General features: G+C 45.5%; 1 protein-coding gene across 1 annotated transcript in view; it reads right to left on the bottom strand.

Moving 5' to 3' along the window:
• LOC107643101 (probable membrane-associated kinase regulator 2) overlaps positions 1 to 1,412 on the bottom strand; it is a gene marked incomplete in the record, with an annotated part of 2,245 nt that extends 833 nt beyond the window's left edge. The window contains 1 exon segment of the mRNA XM_016346665.2: positions 1 to 1,412. Coding sequence (XP_016202151.1) covers positions 1 to 1,038 — 1,038 coding nt within the window.

A 1,845-nucleotide genomic window follows, 5' to 3' on the forward strand; every position in this document is an offset into this window, starting at 1 on the left:
CCCTCCTCCATGCACATTATTCCCCTGCTTCTCGGTTTTCGTGTTGGTTTCTCTGTTCTCGCCGGCATCGGATTCCGCTGCCGCCTTAGACGGAGATCCTTTCTTCTCCGGCGTGTCTCTCGGCGGCGGAGCAGGTTTATCAGCAGCAGAACTCAAGCTGAGGTGGCCGGAGAAGCCAAGTTTATCACCGTATCTACGAGAGACTCTAATGTAGAGTGGCTTCACCATCTTGAGATACTTGTTCATGACTTCCTTTGAAGAACGCTTCTCTTCCGAAGAGGAAGAAGGTGACTCCTCCGGGTTGTGCGAGTGCGAGTTCGAGTGCTTCTTGTTGTTACCTCTGGAACTGTTATCTCTGCTGAAAAGAGACATGATTTTCACCTCTTCAACTTTGAACTTCACCGTGAAGTGCTTTCTCTCCGACGGTTGCTGCTTCTTCTGCTGCTGTGACTCTGTCTCTCTGGGAACGGAGTCGGAGGAGGCGCCATTGTTGGAGTCCTTGGGTTTCTTGTTGAGGCCTCCCAACCTGAAGACGCGGAATTTGGTGGCGGATTTGAACAAGGAGGCCGTGAACTGAGGAGGAGCAGGCTTGGAGTTTGGTTCGGAGGAGGAAGGGTCCACCTGCACCAGCTTTCCTTTGAAGAAGAGATCGTCGGAAGGAGAGAGAGAAAGGTTGGGATCATCGCCTCGATCGTTGCTTGAAGGAGACAGCGTAAACTTGAACTCTCTCTCGCATTCTTCAATGTTGTCGTCGTCGTCGTCTTCTTCATCTTCCTCTTCTTGGTCAGAGTGCTTATTAATGGTGGCGTTGGGGTCTTCATGAGAATGTTCGGGGTCATCAACTTCGTCGGGAACAGCGAACTCTAAGTCAAAGAATGGACCGTCCGCGTCGTCGTCGTCGTCATCGTCGTCGCTGTCAGTTGCATTATGGTGCTGACGGAGAATGGTGGTAGTGGCGGCGGCGGCGGTGGCGGAAGAGGGAGGTGGAAGGGGTGCGCCACCACCTCGCCAGTACTTGAGCAAACTAAAAGCTTCCATGGTTGGGAGAGCCAGTCCTACACTATCTCTCTGTGTCTGGGCTTGCTTTTTTAGACTCAGAAAAAAAGAAAAGAAAAGAAGAGAATGGAATGGTTGGGTGTGTTACGGGTGCGAAAAATAAGAGAGCAAAATCTTTCCAAAGGATGGTTTGGTTTTTGCTTTTGGTTAATGGAGGTTGCAGTTAAGAGAGTGAGGAGAGATAGCTGAGTTTGTTTCGTTTGGTTTGGTTTGGTTTATTTATTAAATTGGTTTTTGTCAGTTTGCTTGGTTGCGGGTACAGTCATGTGAAACCGATCAGATGAATAAGTGGGGGAAAAAAAAAAAAGAGAGTAAAACCTTGCAATAATACATACTTGTACCTTTTTAGTTTTTATTTCAGACTCACTCACCTCACCTACGTACGTACTCTATTCATTATTCAATTCATTTCTGTATCTCTACCCGTACATCCCCTTTCAATGAGTAGTCTCTGTCATTCATTATAAATAGTTAAATACTCGTTAAATTGGCATTAGTCTTTAAACATTGCGTCAATTGAATATTTCTTTTGATTTATGGTGCAGAGAGGTAGACCTACCTGTATGTGTATGCTACTGAATGGGACCCATCCTCCTCTCAGATTGTACTATACGATTGTCGCCTCCTTTTCCACAAAGATCACATTTATTTATACTTGCCTGCTTTTTACCATCTGATCTTGTTTTTACAGAGTTTCATTCATCTATCATCTTGTTTGAAATTGCAAAATGAAAAGAGAATTGGCAAAAAGTTGTTATATCCAAACTAAGACCAAAGAGGACAAAGAAA

Source organism: Arachis ipaensis, chromosome B05 (assembly GCF_000816755.2).
Source record: "Arachis ipaensis cultivar K30076 chromosome B05, Araip1.1, whole genome shotgun sequence".
Lineage (NCBI taxonomy): Eukaryota > Viridiplantae > Streptophyta > Magnoliopsida > Fabales > Fabaceae > Arachis > Arachis ipaensis.